A 24,514-nucleotide genomic window follows, 5' to 3' on the forward strand; every position below is an offset into this window, starting at 1 on the left:
GAGGACAGCTCAAGAAACAGAAACACATAAATATCAGAGGCATTTGTGTGGAAAGCACAAGCGCAAGTGTGGAAAGCACAAGTGCAATATAATACCTTGAAGAGACCAGAACAAAAGTTGGTGGAATAAAGTGTTGAATGCAGTATTTCATATTGATACTACAAAATGGAAATATACTACTGGGCCTAAAACCAAGTTGTTATTATGCAACATATAAACATATAACCATCCTTACTGGAGTACAAAATTGTTTCTTGTTGCCCATATTGATCAAATTACAACTGCAATCTGAAATTCTGTATTGACACAAAACATTTGATGGAATGTGGAAGTGTTTATTTAAATTATAACAGGCAGAAGCTCAGTGATGGGAAAATTCTTTAACCTTTCTCTGAGGCCTGAAGCCTCACACAGGATTTCAGCCACCCAACCTCTCCAAAACCCACACAGTTAAATTTATTAACACAATGAACACTTAAAAGATGTTCGTTTAAATGTTTTTACGCCTTGTCTCATAAATCTCTATTTATGTTGAAAATCCATTTAGTGCATCACTCACTCACTGTGACAGGGCCCAAACACGGCAGCTAATCCTGCTAGTGCTCCTCTGAAGAGGGTTCTACTGCCTCTAATTCATGTCCTATTTAATCGAGTGTGTTTATGGAGCATTAAGCTCAATACAAGAAGCCTCCTCAAGCTCTCTCCCTGCAGTGGATTGCCTCTGTGTGAGCCTTTCACTCAAGCACACAGTTCAAGCTGGCCAACAGGTGGGCCAGTAAGTCAACTGTGACCTTATACATGCTGTCTGTCTCTCTCTCTCTCTCTCTCTCTCTCTCTCTCTCTCTCTCTCTCTCTCTCACACACACACACACACACACACACACAACACACACCACACACACACCACACAGTCTTGTATTATCATCTGCGCGAAGACCTTTACTGTGGCTAACTATTCCTACACCTATACCCTTGCCTTTAGTTACTGAAATAAAACCTCTTGGTTTTTTTATTGCTGCTAATAAAATATGTGTGTGTGTGTGTGTGTGTGTGTGTGTGTGTGTGTGTGTTGGTCAAAAAAGTCTTTTTTTTTCTTTCGTAAACTCATGCAAATTTTTATGTGCAAAGCATGTCAAAATGTGTATGTTTTCATAAGGACATTTGAACATCTTACAGAGATGAACACCTTCATCAACACACACACACACACACACACACACACACACACACCACACACACACACACACACACACACACACACACCACACACACACACAAACCCACTACACAGCAACCGCCCCCACCCCAAATAATCTAATGTCCCCAGTCATGTTCTACCAGCTCATATTACTCCCTGGGTTTGTGTTGTGGCTAAGCAAATTTCTTGGATAAAGAGGAGGGGGTGGGCTGTATTGGGCTGACTCCAAACTGTGGGAGATTTAAATGGTAAAGCATGCCCCAGGCCAACCTAAGGCTGCAGGAGCCAAGAGTTGTCGGAGCCTCCAAGTAAAAAGCATGATCTACAGCTTCACTGTCTGGAAGCAAATGCTGCTTTTTTCGCTTGTGCGTCCCTTGCAAACAGTTCTGGTGCAGAGCTTCACAGTGCTGGCATGCCTTGGATCAGGCCTGAAGCATCTGAAGTGGGACCTGGCTGGAATGGGGGTGGCAGTGGTGGTGGTGGGGGACCTGTTTTCAGCAAACGTCTGCCATCCAGGCGCGAGCATGAGTCAAGATGCATGCTTTATGCTCAAGTGTTCTGAGTAGCCTGTGCTTTTGGCCAAGGCTCTTCACATCCAAATTATTTAGCACTGTTTATTATAGCGAGGGTATACTGGCGCCAAGCAGCTGCGATTCCCAAAAGAATTTTTTTTTCTTCCCTTTTTTTATATACACAAAAGTGGGGGAAAATGTTGGACAGTTGTAATTCAATCTTCTTTTTTTCCTAGTATGCATGTTCAACTTTATCAGTGACTCTTCTTCTATGTTGACTGCCTTTTGTTACTTTGGTTTTTGTCTTTTTATTGTTGCTGGGGCATGAGATGTCAGGGAGATTCTGCGCAAACCAATAAGATGTGAGAGGACAACTGAGCTGGGAGCACATTGCCTCGCTGTATTGTTTGCCATTTCTCCATGCTGTTTAGTCTTGTATGGATTAGCTGAGATGAAGTGAGCTGAGATGAAGTGAGGTGTCATTTCTCCACTATCGCAGCCGAATAGAGAATCCCTCATTCCCATGCAACGACTGCCAGCCAAAAAAACAGCTGTGAAGTCTGAAGTGTTCAAACTTATCAGTCTCCTGTAAACATAATGTTCTTTTTCTCATGTTCATTCTCTCTCTCTCTCTCTCTCTCGTCTCTCATCTCTCATCTCTCTCTCTCTCTCTCTCACTTTCACACAAACACACACACAAGGCACAAAAGTCATCTGCTCAATTATTTTCAGCTGTGGTCACTCTTATACCAATGCTCTTAGAACAGATAAACTAGTGGGAGATGCAGGCATGGTTTGCATTGGTCAAGGTTATCTGGATTAGACTCATAAGGGCACAATTTTTTCTTTGCCTTTTGTAATATTTCCCATATACACAGTGGCAAGTAGTAGTAGGAAGAAAATTAAAGCAATAATACCTCATAATACATTATGTTGTATGTCATCAATGGTCACACACTCTAATACTTCGTTGAACTGCCTTTATCTTTGATTACGCCACACATTCGCTGTGGCATCATTTCCACAAACGTCTGCAATGTCACAACATTTATTTCTGTCCAGAGTTGCATTCATTTTTCCCCAAGATCTTGTATTGTTGTTGGGAGATTTGGACCACTGGGCAAAGTCTTCTCCAGCACATCCCAAAGATTCTCATTGGGGTTCAGGTCTGGACTTTGTGGTGGCCAATCCATGTGTGAAAATGATGTCTCATGCTCCCTGAACCACTCTTTCACAATTTGAGCCCAATGAATCCTGGAATTGTCAGCTTGAAATATGCCTGTGCCATCAGGGAAGAAAAAAATCCATTGATGGAATAACCTGGTCGTTCAGTATATTGAGGTAGTCAGCTGACCTCATTCTTTGGGCACATAATGTTGCTGAACCTAGACCTGACCAACTGCAGCAACCCCAGATCATAGCACTACCCCGACAGGCTTGTACGGTAGGCACAAGGCGCCTCTCTTGTTACCCTGATGTGCCCGTCACTCTAGAACAGAGTAAATCTGGACTCATCAGACCACATGACCATCTTCCATTGCTCCAGAGTCCAATCTTTATGCTCCCTAGCAAATTGAAGCCATTTTTGCCAGTTAGCCTCACTGACAAGTGGTTTTCTTAAGGCTACACAGCTGTTTAGTCCCAATCCCTTGAGTTCCTTTCGCATTGTGCATGTAGAAATGCTCTTTCACTATTAAACATATCCCTGAGTTCTACTGTTGTTTTTCTACGATTTGATTTGACCACACATTTAAGTGATCGCTGATCACAATCATTCAAGATTTTTTTCCAACCATATTATTGCCTCGAAGATGATGTTTCCCCACTGTCCTTCCACTTTTTAATAATGTGTTGGACAGTTCTTAACCCAATTTTAGTAGTTTCAGCAATCTCCTTTGATGTTTTCTCTGCTTGATGCAGGCCAATAATTTGACCCTTCTGAAACAGATTAACATCTTTTCCATGACCACAGGATGTATCTTTCGACATGGTTATTTAACAAATGAGAAGCTACTCACGGCATCTGTTAGGGTTAAATAACTTGTTGCCAGCTGAAACAATCACCCATGCAGTAATTATCCAATGGGAGGGTCTTACCTATTTGCTTAGTTAAATCTAGGTGGTGACCTTTTATATATATATATATATATATATATATATAAGGTATATATATATACCTATATATATATATATATATATATATAAATAAAAGGTGTATATATATATATATATATATATATATATATATATACACTACAGTGTTAAAAAGAATACTTTTTCTTGTGATTGCAGGTGAAATGTCAAAGCAATAGATAATGATCTAGGCTGTCATAGTGAATTATTTTAAACTTCACCCAAAGCACATCATAGTACCTGGCTCTCTTGAGAATCAACATATGGCCATGGGGCTTTTGAATATAAAAAAAAACAGATCGTGCAACCAGCTCAACAACCTTCATGATGTGCCCAGAACTACCACTACATTCCCCTGATCTAGGATCGAGGGGTTTGTCCTCCCAGACTGTAAACTCTAATCAGAAGCAGGAGCAGGCTTCCAAAAGGGTCCCGAACCGCTGAACTGCTGTCAGCACAGATCAGGCTCCGCCCTGCTCTGAGCGAGACCTTTCTTCATCACAGAATGCCCCACCATCACAACGACATGCTGCTTTTGCTTGTGTTTTGCGGGAGCCTGCAAACAGCCCTGCCTGCTCCTCCCCTACCAGTGTAAGGCATGCTGCACACACTGTGTTCCCCTGGCCACGTCAGGGACCACACAAGCCTTTTTACAAGCTGCCGGAATTTCTCATACATGGAGACATACATATATGCACGTGTGATACATATATGCAAAGGCACAACATGCATGCACGATCGCACGCATATGCCACTCTGCTTCCAATCACATCAGCCACACTCCCATAATTCAGTCCCCTCTCCATCCCGTCCCATGCTCATATGTGCGACTCCCCTAGATGGATGGAGCTGACCAGGCAAAACCAGGGTGAGGTCAAACTTATTAGAAGTAAATTGAAGAGGAGACAAAAAAGAGCTAAATAAATTACACTGAGGAGAGCAGAGAGAAGAGGGTGTCATAGTCCTAGCGGAGTTAGGTTTCCCATTTCTGGACATGTTTTATATTGAATCTAAAACAATTGAAAGAAAAAGAAAAAGAAAAAAGGAAAATGTTGCGCAATAAACATCCCTCAAGTGCTTGAGCCTGGATGCTGTTATTGTAATATGACTACAGGAGAGGAGCTTCATGGGAGTGTCTTTGAAATGTCAGATCAATCCACAGACACATACATTACACACCCCTGCTAATGACAATACCACTTAAAGAGAAGTAACATAAAGAAAACTTCTATGCAGTTTCAGTTTTGTTAACATTTACTAACTAAACTGAAAACAGAACTCAACAGTAGTATCAGACAGCAGTGGTTAATGCAGTATCAGGTAACACATCCATTGTGTCCTCGTACTTGTTTAAAGGTTTATGAAGTAAGCAATTCATGCTGCTGGTATACAGAGCGGCCTCTGTACTAACTCTGTATTCAAACCTGAAAGACTGAAATGGTGCTGCCTGTCTGAGCAAAGAAATTAAACCAGAAAGACAAAAAATCATTCCGCAAGCACATGGATCATTTACAATATACAGTGCAAGAATAATGTAGATATGCATTATTTCAAATGTCATCGTTCTTACACGGTGAGAGTAAAGCGATTCTACTCTGTGATAATCCTGTGAACAGGGTGAGGCGACAGTGTGGAGTCCCACCTGTCCTCCTGCTGCTGGAGTTGTTCTGTTTGTTCTCTTTATAGACCAAGTGCTTGATCCACAGCGTAGGTGCAGTGATTTCTGGCAGCCCAAACACAACACAACAGTGCATGATAAGGCACACGCAAAACACACTAAAAACACAAAACACACAACACACAAAAACACACAAAACATATAAAATACACAAAACACCTAAAACCCTCAAGATTCATAACATACAAAATACATAAAATGCACAAGATCCACAAAACACATAGAATGCACGAAACACATAAAATACACAAAACACATAGGATGCACAAGATCCACAAAACAACATGCAGAAGAACAAAGCAGCCTCTGTCATGATTTTCCTTCATTTGGGAGCTGGACTCACCGTCGCCATCGGGGCGATGGGTCTCCATGGTGGGCGTGGGCTTGGAGCCATCATCTGGGTTCAGGGTGAGAAAGAAGCGGAAAGAGACTACAATTATTGAGGTTAATACGATCTACTCTCCAGAACTGTTGAATGGTTGGGATTTGCATGTAGCCCGGCCAAGAGCACAGAAGACAGACAGATAAGAGGAGCAGAGGTACAGAAGATACCAGAGACCAGAGCAACATTCAGCACATTCAGGATTCAACATTCAGGATTGTGCCTCATCCACTCATCCATTCTATGCTTTTCTCACACGATCCTTCACACTTCACTCACATGTAAGGCACTGAGAAGACCTGTAAGCCAGCAGGGTCTACAGCAGATTTCTCTGGGTCGTTTCTCTTTGTCCGAAGGTTCAGCAATTGATTAAGGTCAATGTGCGGTGCAGTGGCAGTAGGCTCCTCCGGTACTCACCCAGACATGTGCCAGACATTCCCTCTTTTCTTTGGAACCCCATCAAGCATATGCCAGCCCTGGCAATGCTCAGATCGGGTTGGTACAGGAGGTTGGGGCACAGAACATAATTACTTAAACTGTCATTAGAGAAAGAGACAGCGGCCAGAATAGGCCTCTCCACTCGAGGGCCCACAGTGGAACACTCCACTAAAGATTTTTTTTTTTTTAACTAGTCTATCACTAAATGACAGCAAAGTAGTCAAATTTAAACAACAGTGATTACATTTCCATATAAATCAATTATGTATAATCAATTATGTGCTGGCATGCTAAACTATATAAGCAGATTAAAAGTCCTAGTTTTTCTCTAAATGTCAGAACATAATTTGTCCTTTGAGGATGGAACTGGTTGCTAGCACATTCACATAACGAGTAGCCCATGAAGATCAGGTGCGGTACGGGTTCGTCACTGCATAAAGTGCAGCATCATCTCTGTGTGCCCACATCTCTGCTGTTAGCCTCTGTTGTTAACGCTTGCTTTAGTGGTTTGGGATTTCACTGCTGCAGTGGGGAGTTCGAAGACACTGGAGGTCATGGCGCAGAGAGAGGGGCAGGCCGACACAACTCACCCTTTGATCAGAGGTAAGGCCTCTCCTCTGGCCGTAAAACCTAACAACTGGAATACTTTTTCATTGTTTATGGTCCCTTGAAGCCAAGCACCTACTTACAGAAAAGTAAACCCAGGGTCAAGCTTGACTCAAATAAGCTGGTGTTGTCTGATACGAACAACATAACAAGATGACCCCCAGTCATTTGAAAAGATATCCCCTATAGTTCTTGATCATTGATATTCCAGTTTCCAAATGCATTTTTACACACACTCATGCATGTGCAAGCTCACACACACACACACACACACACACACACACACACACACACACACACACACACACACACACACAAACAAACAAACAGAGTGATACAACCACATTCTTTGAGGATCTCAACTCACCTTTTCGGCCAGAACTAGGGGGTCCTGGGGGTTTATCAGTTACTGAACCTTTGGAGAGAGAATACAAGGTTGGTAAACCCCTGATCATGGAGCATTTACGTGAGCTTCAATTACATATAACAAACATGATTTAGAAAAGTTCACCATTTGCAGAAATGTGCTGTTGATGATGAAACATGTACATGTTCTAACACAGTCAGGTACAAAAAAGGCAACGCCTGTGACAACTGCAACATTGTTTGGATATAGTCTGGAACTTGACAAAGATCAGACAATGAGCAGGTTTAAATAACAATTTAATGTCTATTAAAGACTGAAAGAAAAACATTGAAAAACTCCATGCACATCTGAATTTAACTTACTGTATGTCTACCCCACTAATTCTACCAGACATTTCTAAAATATGCAGTATCACCTAATGACAATATTATTTGTTGATTCCTTCACCAAAGATAAAACAATTGAATGGGGACAAGGCTGCATTAGGATGCCAGACACCTGTCACCTATTCTGCAATTATTCTTATTGATTAGTCACACATAATCTGTTACAAAACAGCACTAATGAAAGCACATTCAGTGTAAACAATTGCAATGTTTATTGTTACTATGTACAAGGTCAAAAGTCAGTGGTCATGGATCCAGGTATGTGCAAACATTAAGGCTGGCATGCAAAAATCCACCAGATTACATTTACACCAATCAAAATGTGAGGGAGAAAGGAATCTGAATGAAAGGCAGTTTGAAGGAAACTTTACTACCTGTCAATCCACTTGTCCCAGTATGAGTTCTCATAAATTCACGGAAGTTTCCTGCAAACGTGTGTGAGATATTTCACTTTTGTCATGATTCATTATATTATTTTGTTTAATATTCCATGATCTTCATCATTTGATCCTCATCATACAGGTCCTCATCGTTTGAACATTTAACGAAGGTTCTGACACCCTAGTTTGATTTATAATTTATAATGAATCATTGGCAGAACATAATTAATGTGAGATCTCACAGGACCTAGTTTAAAATCAGTCATAAAAAACAACACAGTTCTGAAAGAGTGTGGACGTCTTCAGGAGCTCATAGACAAAAGTGTGACAGGATACCTTTTCAAGAAACAATAATGAAATTAATGAATCTTATGCAGGACAACAGGGCAACAGGTAGTGAGGCTTAGTCCTAACTTCAAAGCAAAACATATTCAGTCTGACAACTCCTGAGGAGCTTGAAGAGCAAATTTTATGACAGGTTTCAATGGTGTGTCTATGCTTGGACACAGTTGGGCTCAATGTGGGAGTAGTGACCAACCATACGAACAGCCTGGGGAATCCACGGAAGCTCAGGTCAGTGTGAGGTAACCCGTAACTACACAATGTAAAAACGTGAAGAAAGAAAGAAAGAAACAAACAAACAAACTAGACTAGAAACAGGTGCCCTAATCATACTGCAATCTAATTCTGGCAGGAGACCAGGGTATTATCTTCAGTAGGGAAATTATAGCCATTACAGTAAAGTTTTCCCATTCACTTTCACAAAGAACCACTCCTCTCACATCAAGTATCTTCCTCAGAAAGCAAATTGCATATGTGTGTATGTGTGTGTGCATGTGTGTGTGTATGTGTGTGTGTATGTGTGTGTGTATGTGCATTGAATGGTGGGATGGGGGGGGGCAGTTGTGGAAGAAGCATTGTGATGTAGGTAGAGGGCAAAAGTAGAGAGAGACAAGTTTGAACATTTTAAGTTTGAAAAACTCTTCCAAGACATCCATCAAGAACAGACACAGTGCACAAACAGAGGACATGTAGAATAAACACAGAAGTAGCTGGCCTTTAACATCGTGGTGAGTCAAACAAAGAGCAGAACCTGGATCAAAGAAAGTCTAATAGGTTTCTTGGTTTTGATGCACAGATCTCTGCTGCTACACTACAGAACACATACCTCTTAACACACACACACACACACACACACACACACACACACACACACACACACACACACACACACACACACACACACACACACACACACACACACACACACACACACCCCAAACACAATACATTTAGCTGAATTAACTCCAATTTAAACTAAATCAAAGCTACTATCATATTCATGTTCATCCTATCCTATGTTCATGCATACACAAACCCACCCACACACACACACACACACACACACACACACACACAGACACAAACGTTCTGGAGTACCTGAGCACACTGGGGTCTTGTTGTGCACTGAGGAGCCACTGACAGGCTTGCCGTCTGTGGTCACACACCAGCAGTAGCCCGTGAGAGTGTGGCACTGGACCTACCATTGACACATACATATATGCATGCACACATCCACCCACACACAGAAACACACATGTGCACAAACACACACACACACACACACACACACACACAAACACACACACATACACAAAGAGACCTCCATGAAGCTGAAGATGACAGAAGATATAGGCAGACTGATGAAAAATAGCTCACAATATTCACTGACAGCTAATGTGGATTTGGCAAGCCTTTCTGACAAATTATTGCATAGATGGATCCAGTGGGCAGAACAGGTCTCTGAAGTGACTTAAGGTGCACTTTTCCAAAAGTGATCCCAATGTTTAGCTATTGATGAGAAACACAGATGAGCACAACGTTCCTTGGAGTCAGACCAAGGTTGCAGGCAAATCTCGGAAGACTCTTTCCCCAGGGTACAGTGCTGTACAGAGAGTCCTGCACGCCTGTGGGTGTCAGAGGTGAGATGTGGAGCATAGTGGTAGAAAGTGCTGTCGGACCTGTGCAAATGTGCCATCTTCATTGCACTCTGGGATGAAGATAGCTTCCTGGGGCCGTTTGGCTTGCTCCAGTGCCTGGCTCCTCTCCACCCGGCACTTAGACTGACCTGCTTCTGCAACATACAAGCAGCTAAACTCACTCTCAGGCAACTGCTCTTCGAGACACACTTCATTAAAACATACAGCATCTGTGTCACTGGAATATATGTGATATGTACTTAATATATTGTCTGCCATGTCAAGTGTCATGGTTTTCAGGGTGCTATTGGGAGACCATTAGAAAATCTGTAATACAAATATTATAATAAAATATTAATCATGTACCATCACAAAAGACATGATGCTTTTTTAAAAAATCATAGTGATGCATTAAATACATTGGCAAAGTAGGAATAGACAAAATTCCTAGTTTTTAACAAACTAGAAGGTTTTAATTGGGGTAGGCCATGACGTTCCAGTATGCAAGCACTTGGACACTGAGCAGAAACACATGGCCAGTGAGTAGCCAGTCATTTTGGACAAATAAACAACACTTAAACCCTGGATCACAGTCCTGGACTGATCCCAGGGAAAAGAGAGCCTAACTACCATAATAGTGCTTAATTTTCTCACTGTTAAACAAACAAGTCTCTGTTCAGTTTTTTTTCTTTTTCTTTTCACATTCTTACAAATTGCTAGACTGCAGGTAAAATGTGTGCATGCAAACTAAACTCCCACCCAAGAAAAAACACATCTACACACCTGTAAGCAACTTGGAGAATTTTAAGGTACCAACATAACCGTGCATGTACAGAAAGACAAATGAGGATCATTTGCTGGAACTATTAAGTAAGTAGGAAATTAGTTGACCTTCAGAAACACACAGAATTTCACAATACATGTGTACCTAAGTGTGACTTCTTTTACCCTTCTCCTTCACCCTAATGACTGAACAGGTGTTTGAAGTGATTAAAACTGTAAGAGATACTTCAGGCCCACAGGCAAGATGGAAAGTAGGTTTCTACTCTCAGTATACACACTGACTACTGCTTGATTAAGCATAATGGCACACAGCAGGAGAAGTTATCTCCAAACGGATAACAAGCTGCCAGTTATATTGGCCACGACAGTTAGGTGTGAAGCTGATGAAGAATGATCTGAACCCAGGGAAGGCAGTCCATCCAGCCTTCAATCTTCAATAAGTATGGGAATGAAGCAATGGGGATGTAAAATGACCTACACACACACACACACACACACACACACACACACACACACACACACACGAAACTCCCCTAAGCTTTGTGATGACAACTTTGGTACATGATTGAAACCTGGCATAAACACATTGATTAAAATGATGTTAATGATAACTTAAATGGGTCATCTGAATTCAGCTGCATTCATTTTTGTGATTACTGTTTTCCCAAGAGAATGAATTCCACTTGTATAAGCCCAGAAAACATTGTCAGAGATTACAAAATGCTAAAAGCAGTTCTTTATAAGAAAACCTTTCTTGCTTTTGGTCTGCAATAGTAATAATATTTTATTAGATTTCACTGCCTTTTCTCATTTCACTGACTTTTCTCATTGAATGTGCAATAGGGGAAAATCAAAATACAAAAACTAAATGTGCAGTCAGTGATCAGTAATTTTTAGCTACTTTTATTTTTTACTTATTCATTTTCAGGGATTTTTTTTTTACTTGTTACATTTCATAAGCTTCTCAATGTACATTTTAGATATTGCTTGTGTCCCTGATTTCAGCCTCCTTTTGTTTAAATGCCTTATATACTTATACACATACCAATGTGCATAAAGAGCAAACCACACTGTGTTGTGGTGTTCTAATGTTTTAACTGATCTAGTCTATACATCTTGAGACCTGTACTGTTAAGCTTCAATAGCTAATGCAAGTGCACCTTCCTTTATACTGCCATAATCTGACTCAGTTACTTCAGAGACCGATACAATAAATCTACTCCATGTGAACAGCAACTACATTTCATTTAGCTATTTTTTTTGTCACTATGACAAAGAAATGTGAATTACTTTCCATCTATACACAAAAGTCAGAGAAAACAAGTCCCCCCAAAATGTTGTACCAACAAGCATGTATGCACCATCTGGAGCAATGTTATATTAAACAATGTAGCTTGTGGTTTGTTTCTTTGTACATGTGTATTAAGGTATAATATAAAATGCAGAATTTCCATCCCTTGCACCTACACAAGGTCAAGATATCACAAGCACAAGCAGTTGCAAGCACAATTTAATATTTGGTTGTTTTCTTCTAACACAGAGAGCAAGAGCTGAATTATTAATTTGGTGAGCCCATAAAAAGGGAACATATGTCTTGTACAATGTTACTTAAATGCTAATATTTAATTCAACACTATTAGTATTATCCTTTAGCATCATTTAGTATAGTTGCTAAGAAATCCAATCTGCTGGATTAATGCTTTAGTTTCAAGTGGAGTGGGAGTTTGGGTTGAAAGCCTACGCCACTCAAAAAGGTGCTTCAGTACAGTATTGCAACATTTATTATCTTTGGGATATATGCCTACTGTTGCTACTGGCTCAAATAAAGGCACTGGTTCAATTCCTATTGGCATGTTAGGAACTTTGGTCTGGCAGATGGAAAAGTATTGTCATAAAACAGAAAATCAATCAGAAAAACAAACAGAAATGTAATTGTTATCAGAAAAGGAATGAACTGCCTAAAGGCAGTTCTGTGATGAAGGCTGAAGGCAAGTACCCTACCCAGGACTCAAACCCAGGTCTGACAGGAGTTAAATGTGAGCTCTGACCACAAGACCTAAAAGCCACCTCTGTGGCATAACAGTCAGAGCATCCATTTAACCTTCCTAAGGAACAGCCTCCATCATATCATCCTCCCCTTCAGAGCATGTCAGTCTCCATCACAATAACTTCACCACCCAGGAGTGCCCCTGTGCATGATACTGTCCATGTGCACACAATTGCCCTTCCAATCAGGGTCATGCCCATGCCACTCATCAGGGGTCCCCACACTGGGCTACATGATCCCTTCACAGCAGGACAGGGCTCATCAACATGGGGCATGCTCCCAATGTCCTCACTGCCATCCCACTTCTGACACCATGTGTGATGAAAGCTGAAGGCAGGAACCCTACCCAGGACTCAAACCCAGGTCGGACAGGAGGTAAATATGAGCTCTGACCACCAGTCCAAAGAGTAAACTCTTAGGCAGAGCAGCCAGAACACTCATTTAAGTCTCCATCACACCTTCAGGCTTACACAATACTGAGTAAGGACCAGGTGTACCATACCTTTTAGTTCCAGCTCTTTAACCTCTGGAATCAGTGTGGAAGCAGGAAGTATGGGAGGCTGATCAATCCGAAATGATTTCCCTGAAATTAGAGTCAACAGTCCTGGACAGTGGATTTAAACTACTTAACCTGAATCATTTAATGCCTGTGAGACATCTTATGCATAATAGACTAAACTGTTGTAACAGGAGGTTATTATGCCAAGAAAGCTTCTGGTCTGTGGATACTGACCTCTGCAGCGCCCCCTGTAGGCTAGGCTGAGTGTGCGGTCTTTGCATTTGGCCTTCTGCAGGTCACAGCTGGTATCATAATTGCGTCCATCTGAACCACAGACGGGTTTGCCGTGGGTCTTGGAACAGATGATTCCGCAGTGGCTGTCTCTGTCCCCAATTAGCCACTGGACACATGGAGCATGAACAGTTAGATACAGTTCATTACATGCAGCTGTCCAAATATGGCCAGGTTCAGCTAATATTCACATACACTGACCTTCATGTGTCACATACAGTTTTTACACAATGAAGTAAAGAATGCAGAGCACACAGCTTTGACTCCCGAAACGAAGCAAGCTATAGCTGAGAAAAGTGGATTCCTTGGATTTAAGATGTTTCGAGTAGTAGGACCAACCATCTGCACTGCTACATTTAGTTGAATCATGCGTCTGGAAACGCTGAAACCAAATTACCCATGGTGTTATTATTACTGATGCATTGAGTTACCCAAACAAAACTGAAGAATAAATAGGCAGTCAAACATATCTATTCATGTTATAGTTAATAAATGCATAGGCTTATATGTTTCCCAGATTCACACAGAATCTGTTCACTTTCTGCATCTAAAGTTGATCCACTAGCATGATAAAAACCAGGAAGGCAGCTGATAGAGAACAGTGACAGCACTTTTCCCTCCTGCAAATGAGCCTCAGAGCTCGGCCCTCATTCCTTGTAGCTCTACTGTCCTGACACCAGTGGCATTACCACTCTCCTCTCCTCAACACAAGCATGTCATATTTCACTTTGCAAGATTTCAGCACAGAATTCAAAATCAACCCAGAGAGAGAGAGAGGGGGGGGGGGGGGGGGATGTGGAAACACAGTAGCCATGAGTCATCAGTAGCCATGAGTCATCAGTGCAGGAGCATGGCAGTCATGGCAGCAGACGCTTGCCATCCAGCTATTAGCTGATCATGCAGCAGGAATAGTGATTAACTCATAAGCCAGCAAGTTATACTCATGAAAAGAGAAGCAAAAAAAGAACAAAAGAAAAAGCTGACGTTTTCCTCACAAGAAATCTGAATTCTGACAACACACCTGCACATGCTTTGAACTACAGAAGAGAATGTTGTTTAGTTACTGATCGTCCCATAAAAAGCAAGTTGGTAAGACTTTATATATTCTTGAATGTTTGAACCAAATCTAATTAAAACAGCATTCAATATCAGTAATAAAGCTGTGAAGATATTTGTCCTCTTAGTAATACTACTGGACATACACTGAGCTACCACAACATCACCGACCAATAACTATCACATATTTATCCGTCTATAACAAATAATATTAGGTAACCACAGTATAAACCTACAGCTCTGAATGTTTGTAAGTATGCAGGCATGATAGTGGCTATATGTGAGAAGCATCCAGTTTAGCCTATAGGATCAGCATTATACAACATGCTTATATATAACTATATAACCCTGCAAGTTTTATATATATATATATATATATATATATATATATATATATATATATATATATATATAATTTAGGTATTTAATTATAGAATTATGTAACTTATTTAGGTATTTAAGACCCCATACCACCTTAATTGGCTGACTTCTCTGCCTCTAGAGTAAGGCATAATAACTGCAATTTCATCCTTATGGCATTTTATATAGCATTTAAGACTAAAATAAAAGGATAATGTTGAGTGTAAGGTAAATATGATGGATATTACGTCTTGGTCACGTCTTGGTGGAGTGGAAGCAATCTTTTGAAAACAGGGTAAATAAACTAAATTGCTGTTGCTGTGGCAACAGTTGGGGTGGGAGGTTACTTGCCACATTTTCACTCTTCATTTTTATATCTTCTTACAGGCTTTACTCAAAAACCCAGTCAAGAAAGCCTGAAAGCCTTATTGAGACAAGCCGAATTGTTCTGGGTAAAGTCTCTCCAGTTTAAACACTAGGCTATAAATGCAGTATCTGAAGCAAGCTGTTTCAAAAAGGTGAGTAAGAATACAGCCAGCTTTCATCTACCATCTTATGACTGCTCTCACTTTTCTGTGAGGGAGAGAGGTTTTGGGGGGACACCTCATGGGAAATGTCACTATCTCTGACTTACCACAATCCAGATTTATTACAGACAGCATTTGCTGTTAACTGCGCTGCTAATGGACGGAACTTTTTGAAGTTCATTTTTTGTTTCATGCGCACCGTGCAGTCACTAGTGGTGCCTCCGAAGGAATTCTCTACCTGACTATTCTGCTGCCATCACCCTGCCATGGCTTCCAGTAAGACAAAAAAGCAGCATGCTTATCTTTACCAGATAACACCATAAATCTCAGCGCTTCAGCAAACTGAGATACTAATTACAGAGTGGCGAGAACCAAATGAAACCCTCTGATAAAAGTGAATTCCTGTGATTAACATTCTGGAAATTCAAATCAGATGGCATCCCCAGAAGCAAAAGCAATCCAAAAACAAAGCTGAAGCTGAACCATGGTTTACACTGGGAGGCAAACTATGAAGATGCACTTCTAACAGTCCTTGGCAAAATGAGTGTCTCAGATGGCACCAATTATCAACCAAGTTTGGAGCTTCAGCAGTGCCAGAGTGGCAATCCTTAATTAAAGTTTAATGTTGACAGTTCTCTTGGAAAACCTAGACATGCTCTTTAAATATTATATTGTCATATAATATCAGAATGAAACCACTTTAGTAGTGAACATTTTAAGAATCCTTTGAGATGTCCTACTCAGTTCACATAACACTAATAAAATTCAACCCTTTTGTAGAACAAGTATATAAATGCAGGATTTTACCATCACTGCAAAGAAATACATTTTACTCTGGTATAGATTCAGCTACAACTACAGATTCAGATTTGAATAGGTTTTTCACTCTGAAACTAATCAACTCCAGAGGTATAGAAGAGGTATCCTTTCACGGACTCTCAACCTACTTCGACACCTTTGTGGTGTAATGTGTGTGTTCTATGACCATTAAGTGAATTCTGCCATTGACTTTTCTCTTGCTGGACAGACTCATTTAGACTGCATTACAGCACAGCATAAAACTTCTCAGAGTATCCCAAACTATTTACAGCTTATTTATCTACACCATAAACATTAATTTATTTTTGGGAAAGAGGGAAGAAGTCTTTCAGAACCTCAAAAAATAAATGTCAACATCAGTAACTTGAAAGATCAGAGATAAAAGCATAGAATGCTTTTCAAAAGAGCTTGACATTTCAAAGATTTTTAAGCTGCACATGATGATAATTTACAGCTGAAAGACAATATGAAAATACAGCAATTATTCTTTCAAAGGCAGGCTACACAGATGAGTAAAAGTGTTTAATGCTTAAATATCAGTTTGACATTTTTTAATACACTGCAGGAGAGCTCAAAATATGGGGTGGGAATGCAGCCTCCACACAGATGCACATGTACTCTTGGCAGCATAGTCATTCAGTCATCAGTGGTGTGGTAGCTATAAAGTGCCAAAGCTCCTCACTGTGCTCACTGTGTGTGAAGAGATTGTTACCCTCAGATGGAGCAAATGCAAAGATAATGGGGCAAAAAAAGCTCCCTAAAATATATATATATATATATATATATATATATATATATATATATATATATATATATATATATATATATATATATATATATATATATATATTTATTTATTTTATTTTTTATTTTTTATTTATTTATTTTTTTCCCCCCCTTCTTCTACTGTAGTAAGAGATGTGGGACATATTTAAAACTGTAGTGAAGTACATAAGGTTTCAAGAAAAACAGGATGTTGTTTTGCATTTATGCCAGTCAGTGTGAACTGGCAAATGGCATGACATGAGAAACCCAGTCCAAAGAAAAGAGAAGTCCTGGTCAGTCAGTGAGATTTCAGTGGATTTCATATGAATGAACCTGTAGGAACAGCTATGGCAGCAAAAGCAACCTCAATCCATGACCTTAACCACTTATATCTGATTATTCCTCTTGGTTTATCTGGATTCCTGTGAATTTTCACTTGTAAATTCCTGTTGTAATGGGAAGATGGGCAACACATACTGAACCATAGTGAATCTTTAAATGCTGCCAGACCCTGTAGTCATACAGATTCTGAAAGGAATTGTCAGAGAACACAACCATCGCCACAACCTCTTTTCTGGAATTATTGAACAAATGATTTCAGAATATAGAGGAAATTGTATAATCTTATTTATGTTTCAAACTGTAACAGCCAATCTGACTAAAGAATAATCAAGACAGCTCATGATGTGTGCCTGAGTAATCATAAAGGCACTGGGCAGAAGGGAAGGATTTGAGTCTTCTGATGGAAAGGAATATGAGAAAATATGCAACAACACAGAGGAGCTGAAAAGTCTGGCATTGAAAGCAAAAGGAACCGTTTGACCACTGCTATGCGCCTAATGTTGGGGAGGGAGATTAAAACTTATTATGCTGGCTGTGAAATATTTAGCTTTTTCTGATACATTCTATAAGTCAAACAGGCAGACAAAAAGCCTATGCATGAGCTCCATGTAAAACACAGTAGCTTATGATTAACTAGCACATGAGAATATCAAGCTCAGACCTGTAGTTAAAAACGATGCCTTAAACCTATTGTTCCGGACTGATATTAATTATGTTGATTAAAAAGACTTATAATTGACCATGGAGTACATCTGTTTTGACTGAAGAGCCATCACAGCAGATCAAGAGGCACTCTGATTGGACAATGATTCTGCAATGTATTAGTCTGAGAGTGATTAAAATGCACAAAATGTGCAGTGTATGTGGACAACTTTTTATTCAAATGTCCCTTGTTTCTGCAGTACATCTTTAGTAGATTTTCTTGTGTGGTGTGTTTAGGTGTTAACAAAAGTGATTTTCACCACTGGTCACTTACTTGCAGGTGGACACTAACTTTTGAAAAGGTGGATGACTGTGGTTGACCAACTGTTTCTGGCAAAATTGGGTGTCTTGAAATGTTTCCTAAAGCATGGCTTGGCCCTACAATTAAGAAATACATCAATAAATAATAAATATGCCAAGATATGCTTCTCATGACTACAGAGGAGGGAAAAAAAGCCCCGCTTTTATCCTGTTGTAATTGAAGGCTCTGGGAGGCTGGCAATCTCTACGGTATTTCCCACAGTGTGCCATATCATTATGCTGATACCCACTGCTATCTCTCCCCAGCAAAATGCCTTAGCACTGACCCAGAACACATTCTCTGTGTCAGAAAGCCTCCCTTATCCAAATCCCAGCCGTTTCTCATTGTGTATCAAGCACACACTCCTGCCTGCGGCCCACACAAGGAGCACTGCCTTCCGTCGCCTGCCCCTCTCCCCTCTCACTTTCTCTGGCACTGGTCTATAGCTACCCAGCTCCCTCCACTTTGTCTTATGTAATTAAACCTTTGTTTGCCATAGCAGATTATGAGTGGTGATGCTCTGATGGACTCACATATGTATATGTAACGCGGGCATGTGTGCAGACTCTCTATCTCTCTCCTCTCTCTGTCTCTGGCTTTATCTCAGATGCACACAAGCACTTGTAATAAAAGAGAGATGGGAAGAACTATAGAGATGCAGGCACTGTTCTTTAAGGCTGGAAGAATAGAGACTTGGCATGGGGCATAGACTCACCTGGCTCTGTTTGCTCTTTACACAGCTTTACGAGGCTTGGGTGATGCATTCCCCCACATCTGAGCTCATCTCCAACAGTCACTGCAAATTTAAGCTATTTACATGAGCAACTTCCTTGCCCTGATGTGAGTTTTCTCTTCTCAATACAAAGTATCTGTCCAGCATCAAGTAATCAACTGCTTACAGAAATATGCGATATGTCTTCAACCATGTGTCTTCAACCATGTGACTACTTTGCATTTGTACAGTTACATGTGTTTCTGAACTGGAATGTAAGGATTTGTGTAACTGTGAAGAGCATCTGTCCACAGGAAGTAATTTAATCTGCCAAGAAAACTGTGCCTTGGATTACCAAGGCACAGTTTTCTTGGCAGATTAAAGCTAGCCTCAGTTTATAGACTAAGGCACGAAAAAACTCTCTAATAAAAATTATATTCAATTTCAAAATATCCCCCTAACTGGTGCAGCTATCATAAAGCATTTTGATACTACCTAGCATGTTTTTGCTTCTTACAGACTTTTCTAATATCTACAAGTCTTTTTTCATGAACAGGTCATCTGGTTCTTTCTTTTTCTGATAGGCACATGACCAAGCAGTTTTATGCATGGATGCTGTACCTGAATATTCGTGATGGTACCGATTTCTACAGCCTTATGGGAAAAACACTGAATCATGCATATGTGTGATTCTTTTACTGAGGTCTTTTTTTTAAATCAAATTTTTAGATGTACTCACCATGGCCAACTGAATTACTGTCATTTCATTTATTTTATGCATTTTACAGCTGAGTGCCTTCCAAGCAAAAGTAACATCTCTCAAGGTTATATAAGATGGAATGCATGTTGCAGATAGACATGCAACCCCTTGCATATTCATATAAATCAGAAACACTACACACTGCCTTTTGCTTTGTAATGTTTCCTTTCTGGTTTGCTCACAAGGAGTGTGACTTTATGTTCTGTCACACTATATTTAGAGAAATAACCTATGTTTCCTGCATGCTTATATATACTGACAATGATTACAAATAACCAAAAATGTAGATCAGATTTAGAGATTTAAAAATTAGTCCCCATAATAATGTTAACTATTATTATTGCAAAGCAGGATGGGTTTTCCTTTTGAGTCTGGTTCTCCAAAGCTTTCTTCCTTATGCCTGAGGGGTTGGTCCTTAGCCTTGGCCTAGACCTGCAAAACCGCTTTGAGACATGTGTGCTGCTGAAAGCACTATGTCAATAAAATTGAATTAGCTAAGATTTGGATGTTCAGCACACTCTGCACTGTTTTTGTCCTGCTTTCTCGTTGTTAACTGTTGCTGGCACTCTGACACCACACAGACTCAAGGGTCATGTTTGTCTTACTACAGGACTCGGTAAACAACTGGGGACACATTCGGGTGGCCTTCATACATTATCAGTTTGTGCTGGATGGTTCAGTGGCCAGTTTGTTTCCCTCAGATGCTTCACTACTTGGTGTAAGCCTGACCTCTTTTCTTCTGCTGCACAATCTCAAAAACGAAAGGTGACAGTAATCTCAAACAGAGGGCCTAAACATGGAGAATTGGAAAATTAGGATTCCTCAGACAGCAAGAGAGGCTTTTTACCCTGACTTATTGGCAAGACATAATGCGTACAATTCTGTTAGTTCAGTAATTGTCCAAATGTACCTTCCAACACGGAGGCTTAAGGCTTTCCATTCCCTGGCCAATGCTGCCGTGACAAGTTAGTCTTAATGACAAGCAAAGGGGAGGACAATGTTTAAAGCATTTACCTTTAGTCTTTTTTAATATCATAACCTTCCTGACCTCCTGTAATGATTACATGAGGGTGTTTTTTTTTTTTAATATCATAAACCCCTGTGACCTCCTGTAATGATTACACCAGGGTGGTTTTTGAAACTCTCTGAAACGCAACAGGGAGAATGTATTGTGGACATGTTTCAGCATTTTGCTCTGTTATAGAGCACATCCACGTATCTCTCTCCCACACAAACAACCACACACACACACACACACACACACACACACACACACACACACACACACACACACACACACACACACACACACACACACACACACACACACTCACACACCACCTGTTACAAGTGTTGTCCTGTCTCAGGAGGTCCACCAAGTGCCAAAAGCAAATATAGTAAATGTATATCATACCGAGGTTAGATCAGGAAAAGTTAAAAAAGATGTCTTTATGACCTTGTTTTTATATTTTAAACATAAAATGTGAAGCAATTTTAAATTGGTGAGTTGGTTGCAGTGCTATTGCAATGCTCTATCTTTGAAGTAAAGTATGTGTTACACTGTATGTATATAGTGAATTAATTGGGACTCCCTCTGAGTACCTGTTATAAACCCAGTAATAACCTACTGCAATGTTTAGCCTACACAATGCATGGCAAAACTGCATTCAAACCTGATGCTTATCTTTGCAGATTTACATGGCCAATGTTATTCAATAGCCAATACACATTGCTAGAATAATGGTTAATAAAACAGCATAATAGTTTGGGACACATACAGATGGTACATTACTATTGTCAGTGTAGTCTGTCATTGCATCACAGATTCATCTATGATTCATCACCTCCTCGGACCACAAGTATGGCAGTCACTCTATGCCATCCACAAATCACATGCACTTTGTCTTGTTCTTTCACTCATACTACATCTCCTGCTCTTTCTTCTTCATTTTCATTCACTTTCACTCTTTCTCTTGCTCTTCTGCAGACCACTAAATGTACATTTACCAACAGGACAGTCTTTGCCAAATCTTTCTTGCATCTGAATGGCTGTCAGGTACTTGAGGTTTCTTTCCCTCTCTCAGATGGAAAAAATGCTGCAACTGGGCTGTATTTTAGAGTTTTGTCTGGCCAGTGTCATATCATTGATTCAGACTACAGGGGATAAAGGAAGGAGAAGCAAAAAAGGGGGTGGGGTGGGGTGGGGTGGGGGTGAAGTGCAAAAGAATAGAGCTCATCACCATGACTCAAACTTTCTCACTTCAGAAAATGACAGCCTGACAAATGAATGAAAAACAAAGGTTGGCGAAGGGAAAAGTATCGGTTTTAAATACAACCATATAGTGGTACTATTCAGGACCACGAGCCCCCACCAACTGATTCAGCTGTGAGAGGGGGAAAAAAGAAATCCACAATGTTGTCTTTGTTGAAAATGTATAAAATGCTGTGCAGGGAAGGCAATGTCTCACTCCTTTCTTACAACACAGAGGGGTGCAAAGAGAGCAAAGGAACTATACGACAAAGGGGCAATGGGTGCACTCAAGTATCACTGACAAACTCACAGGACAATGTGGCTCCTTCCACACACAGCTGTACTATTCAGCCTATTCCATAAATTAAGTAATTCCATACAATTTCAAACAATTTTAAGATTAAATCTTTTTTTCTTACCATAGCTGTTATGAGTGAAACACATGAAAATCAAGGGCATTCTATAAAGACTAATGATATGATCAGGACATTGTGTGTCATCAATTTATGTAGGCTTATTAATGATGCTTTATGGAAAGGGCCAAATTAGGCAAACTTCATCAGCAATAATAGGATAACTTATTTTTCTATAATCCATTCTATAAGCCATTTATTATGGCTCCATTATAACTTGAATAATTAATATCCAGCTCATGCCACACTACTCCTTTTGGTCAAATGGTAGCAGGTAGACATAAAATAGGAACATGACCTCTGGTTTCAGGCACTGACAACTTTCAATGACGCAGATCTACGAAGGCCGGACACCCGATCACGTGACAAATTAAAGCGTGCGAAATATTCAGTGATAAGTCTATATTCCAGGTCACAAAAACACGCACTGATGTGTTCTATCAAACTGAAGTGGAACATCACTTTGACAGCGTGCATCTGAAACTGCAGAGAGCTGGTTCTCACTCACCCGCGGACCATTCGATTTCTGCGCGGCGATCCGTGGCAGGAATATCATAAGTAGCGTATAAGAATACAAAAATACAAAAAGGATGCAAGTGTGGGAAAACATGTCCTCTTTTGTTGAAAAGTCACTTTTGAACAAGCAGAACGCTAAAGTGTCAGAAGTCCCAAAGTTGCAGGAGAAAATCCAAAATTGTGTTCTCGTGTCCAGTTTTCGTCCTCAGTGGGTTTTTCTTTGTATGTGTATAATGGTGTATATTCACATAGTGCCAGGAATGCGCCCACACTCTCACAAACTGATGATCGCCATAGTAACAAACTTTATCCACTGCATGAGGTCATACGGTCCTTGCGATAGCTACAGGTTGAATAGTTTAGTTTCCATTGGGACTCATTTAAAGCCCGGGAGGTGGGCTTAGAAAGCTTGATTGACACTATAAATGTCCAACGAGCGCACTCTTTATATATATATATATATATATATATATATATATATATATATATATATATATATATATATATATATATATATATATATATATATATATATATATATATATATATATATATATATAAAAATCTCGTACATTCAGAAATAAACACATGCGCTCTCCTCAGCCCTGGGTTATAGCTGACGCTTTAATTAATAGGCTAGATATGTACGTGTAGTATAGTATTTATATATACATTTATTTATCTATTCAAATTATAACACAAAGTATTATAATACGGAAACATATCGACAATAGCAAACAGTGTAAAAGAAAGCCCGATTGGGTATTAATTTGGGGTTGAACTGCGCACTGTGAAATAAATTGTTTAGTAGGAATCACTTCTGGGAAATCGATCCTTAGACTTGTATAGTTATCGTTCTTTACCTTTTGGGTTTGTGTGAGTGGTAGGTGTGTTTAAAAGAGTGCAAAGCAGAGAAAAAGGGGCTTTGAGTTTTGTGCAGGTGTCCTGCTAAATCCCCTCCTCACGCGTACACGCACACATGCAAACAAACGAGCGCACACACATAGAGAAATGTTGCCTTTGGCAAAAAGGTTTTGACAGTTCCAGCAGACCTTTCTTTGGTCCTCTCTTTGTACAGCTCATCATTCAGTAGGTCATGAAAGTGAAAGGCTTTTTAGTGATCATCTTTGAACAGGCTTGTAATTACAACTATTAAGACCATGGAATTGTCACAGTCCGAAGAATTTAATGGTGTATGTTTGTGGCTGTAATAGTTTTGTGTTGTAAGTGTTTTTGTTATATATATATATATATATATATATATATATATATATATATATATATATATATATATATATAGAGAGAGAGAGA

General features: G+C 39.9%; 1 protein-coding gene across 6 annotated transcripts in view; it reads right to left on the reverse strand.

Annotated features, from left to right (window-relative positions):
- The window catches only part of smoc1 (SPARC related modular calcium binding 1), a 33,008-nt gene extending 9,470 nt beyond the window's left edge, over nt 1–23,538 (reverse strand). For 2 of the 6 annotated variants that reach the window (XM_027020560.2, XM_027020558.2), the window contains exons 1-9: nt 23,196–23,538; nt 13,623–13,788; nt 13,392–13,472; nt 10,102–10,214; nt 9,521–9,620; nt 8,075–8,125; nt 7,315–7,362; nt 5,865–5,951; nt 5,486–5,566 (exon numbers count right to left, since the gene is read on the reverse strand). In XM_027020560.2, the coding sequence (XP_026876361.2) occupies nt 5,486–5,566; nt 5,865–5,951; nt 7,315–7,362; nt 8,075–8,125; nt 9,521–9,620; nt 10,102–10,214; nt 13,392–13,472; nt 13,623–13,788; nt 23,196–23,297 (829 nt within the window). In that variant the 5' untranslated portion in view covers nt 23,298–23,538. The remainder of the gene's footprint in view (nt 1–5,485; nt 5,567–5,864; nt 5,952–7,314; nt 7,363–8,074; nt 8,126–9,520; nt 9,621–10,101; nt 10,215–13,391; nt 13,473–13,622; nt 13,789–23,195) is intronic. The other 4 variants (XM_027020565.2, XM_027020564.2, XM_027020562.2 and 1 more) reach the window with 3 other exon arrangements.
- Nucleotides 23,539–24,514: the final 976 nt, after the last annotated feature.

This window comes from Electrophorus electricus, chromosome 13, assembly GCF_013358815.1.
Source record: "Electrophorus electricus isolate fEleEle1 chromosome 13, fEleEle1.pri, whole genome shotgun sequence".
Classification (NCBI taxonomy): Eukaryota; Metazoa; Chordata; class Actinopteri; order Gymnotiformes; family Gymnotidae; genus Electrophorus; species Electrophorus electricus.